Source organism: Nylanderia fulva, unplaced genomic scaffold, assembly GCF_048542155.1.
Source record: "Nylanderia fulva isolate GAGA-0341 unplaced genomic scaffold, ASM4854215v1 Scaffold1455, whole genome shotgun sequence".
Classification (NCBI taxonomy): Eukaryota; Metazoa; Arthropoda; class Insecta; order Hymenoptera; family Formicidae; genus Nylanderia; species Nylanderia fulva.
Window position 1 is genome coordinate 8,232 of NW_028189683.1, and position 3,217 is coordinate 11,448.

The window sequence follows — 3,217 nt, forward strand, 5'->3', positions numbered from 1 at the left end:
TTGGAGGTTGCGTGTCTCGCGAGAACGTACGTTCGACTCTCGCGTCGTCTCGTATTCCTCTTCGCCGGGGATTACGGTGCGGCTCTTCTCGTTCGTCGCCGAACGCGCGCAAAATTAACGCACACTTATTTATTACGAGCACAGCATTGCCACGAGTCGGTGTCGCAAGACCGAATGGCTCTTATGTGGCGCGCACGCCTCTAGTGTGTTGGCCGCGCGGTTCCCTCTCGTTTCGTACGCAGCAGCGGAATCGTCGCGCTTACCGAGCATCTACTCCACGGATACGAGTTTGCGGGAAGAGTTGCTTCTTCCCGCTCGCTTTGTACGCCGTAGCGAAATCTTATTGCTGGTCGTGTGCGGTTAAACGCGTACGAACCAGACAGAACAGTCCTCGACGTCTAAGCCATCGTCGATCTAGCGTCAGGGTGAATCGCGCGGTCTCTCGAGACCGCGCATCATAACATTTGGGAGAATAAGAACACGAGTATTTTGATCTTGTGGATTTTTGAACGGAGAGGAGGAGGAAGAAGAGGAGAGGCGGCGGCGTCGGGGGTTTACTCTCGCCTCCGTCGTTCTCTCGTACGCTTTACATAATAGCGTTAAACACAGCAGAGTGTCGCCGACCGGCTGAGCAAGACCGGCGGCAAATAAAATGGCACATACGAGCGTGTTGCGCGCGCGTCGGTGTTTCGGCATCGAACGCGCGCGCGCGCGAAAAAGAGCTAGCGACGAGTCTTCGGGCTCGCTCGCGAGTTACTCCCTTGCGAGTAACCGAACACGAAGCTCCCTGGTTGATCCTGCCAGTAGTCATATGCTTGTCTCAAAGATTATAAATGTAATTTATTTAATTACATTTTTATTTTTTAAATAATACATATATACGTTCCAAAAAATATAAGCCATATTATTATATATGTACGTGTGTGTGGGTGTATAACTATCATTTAATACACATTCACGTTAAATCACATCATTTAATCATATTTAATAACTATATCACTAACATATATAATTAATACTTATAATAAATCATTTTTAAAGTAATTTTTTTTAAATTCTAGTTATCACTTTATCAGAATTATGAAAAAAAATTGATACAATTGTTAGAAAACTTAAATGTGCATAACTTTTTAATATATAGGCATTAATAAAATAAACATAGTGATTGTTAATTTTTTATGCTACAGCTACGCATAAAAGTACTAAAATACTTAGAACTTTAAATTACTTTAATATTCAACTGTATATATTATTATAACTTTTCTCGTTTTATACTATATTTAAAAAATAATATTTAATAATTACTTTATTGCACTTACAACTATGCATATGTATTTAATACTGTAACCATTTAAATAATAAAATATATATATAATTACTGTGTATGAAATTAATACATTCAAAATAAAAAAAGTTCATATGCAAAAATAAACTCTATAAAATCTATAAATAAACGTAATAATAATAAACTGTGCAATAAACGTAATAATAAACGTTCAAATATTTTATTTATTATATATTAAAATTATTCTATTTAATAACCTGTCCTTTTCTTGTTTAGATCTCCTCATTTTCGCATCTCTTCTTTTGTTCTTCCTTTTTCCTAAAAAGAAATATGTGATTGTTATACATAGGTGCAATAAGTCAATTCTGCAATAAATATTCTATACAAAAATAACAATAAGTTCTTAAATGTTGTATTTAATTTAAAAAAACTAATACACGCAATAATGAACAGATAGTGCATGTGTTCACCCTCTTTAAAATCAGTTTCTTATAAAAATAAAAAGTTTGAGATAAGATGATAAAATAGTTAAATTGAGGTATATTATATATAACTTACAAATCTCGGTCAAATCTCTGCTTGGCTAAAATTAGCCATCTTGCAATTATATCCTCAACTTCCTTATTTGTTAAATTGGTTCTTGAAGTTCGCGCAGCATCTAACAACAAGTTTAAACAGATATGTGTGGTTATAGATTATATAAAAATTTAAAGCGACTTAATTTTATATATATATATATATGTATATATGTATATACTATTCAAAATTATTTTATATGCCTATGATTACATATTATTGAATAATGATATTAGAGTTCTAATAGCATCATCCAATATAACCATGCATAGAATGCTATATATAAAGTGTCAAAAATATGTCAATAAAAACATTTCTGTGATTAAATATTTATATACTTACTTATGATACATATAGTAATGCGAAGATTTTTAAAGGCATTTTTCAATTTTGCACCAGCCCAACTATATTCCATTGCTAATTTATTTGTTAAAATATGTTTCATCATGTACGAAATCACATCATGATGATCCTTACCTCCTAAAAAGCTCAATTGTCTTGTCTAAAAATATAAAATAATTTAATTAATATTAGTTTATGATCTAAAAATATCAAAATAATAAACATTTGTTTTTCTCTTATAAAAAAAGTTAACATTACTTTTCTTTTAACTTCTTTAAAATTATTTAACATTATATAAATAAATAAATATGTCCAAAATATTGCTTTTTATAAGACATTTCAATAAAATGTTTCTAATCGTAAGTATAAAATGATAATATTTTGTATATACCATTTCTGCAGCAACACATTTGTTTTTTAATTGATTATCAATTCTCTGTAATTGTTCTACGGTATCTGCTGGCAAATCGAAATCATAATGTTCATTTTTTTTTAAATCCGTTTCCTCATTTTTTCTTATGTGATTATCCAACTTTATTAAACGTTCATCAATTGTTGTAAGATTTAACAATACTGCATTTAGTTTCCTGATAATTAAATTATGAAAATCTGCAAAAATAATTGACACATATTATTGTATATCTACTCATTGTCAGATTATATAAATATTACGAATTATATACCATTTTAAATATATGTTTACAGTAATATAAATAAAAAAGTTAAAACTTTAATAATATATATATATATATATATAGGTAAGCTTTTACAAAAATTTAAAATTAATAACAGATATATTTTTACCTACATCAATCTCAGCATTACAAGTATCGGATGTAGATATTGTATCTGAATTTTGTGGAACAAGGTCATCTTTATTTGCTGTTCGATGTTCTTGTGAACTTATAGATTTACTATATGTAACTGCAGACTTTTTAGACTGAATATTAATTATTTTTTCATTACTTATTTGTATCGGAGGCTTAGTTATTTTCTTATAATTTTTTATCAGTG

The 3,217-nt window shown here is 30.3% G+C and overlaps 1 protein-coding gene across 1 annotated transcript; it reads right to left on the minus strand.

Annotated features, from left to right (window-relative positions):
* Positions 1–1,541: 1,541 nt before the first annotated feature.
* LOC146724165 (uncharacterized) lies at positions 1,542–2,695 on the minus strand. The gene is made up of 4 exons (XM_085480373.1): positions 2,595–2,695; positions 2,204–2,363; positions 1,844–1,943; positions 1,542–1,603 (listed from the first exon to the last, which is right to left on the minus strand). Exons 1-4 carry the CDS (start codon positions 2,595–2,597, stop codon positions 1,558–1,560), a joined length of 309 nt encoding a protein of 102 aa, XP_085336499.1. The 5' UTR covers positions 2,598–2,695; the 3' UTR covers positions 1,542–1,557.
* Positions 2,696–3,217: the final 522 nt, after the last annotated feature.

What these genes read in the sequence shown, in the direction of transcription:
- LOC146724165 (XM_085480373.1), bottom strand. An exon ending in CATTACTATATGTATCATAA is followed by an intron (nt 1,944 to 2,203) that starts GTAAGTATATAA and finishes ACTTGTTGTTAG; the next exon opens with ATGCTGCGCGAACTTCAAGA. An exon ending in CAGAGATTTGACCGAGATTT is followed by an intron (nt 1,604 to 1,843) that starts GTAAGTTATATA and finishes ATTTCTTTTTAG; the next exon opens with GAAAAAGGAAGAACAAAAGA.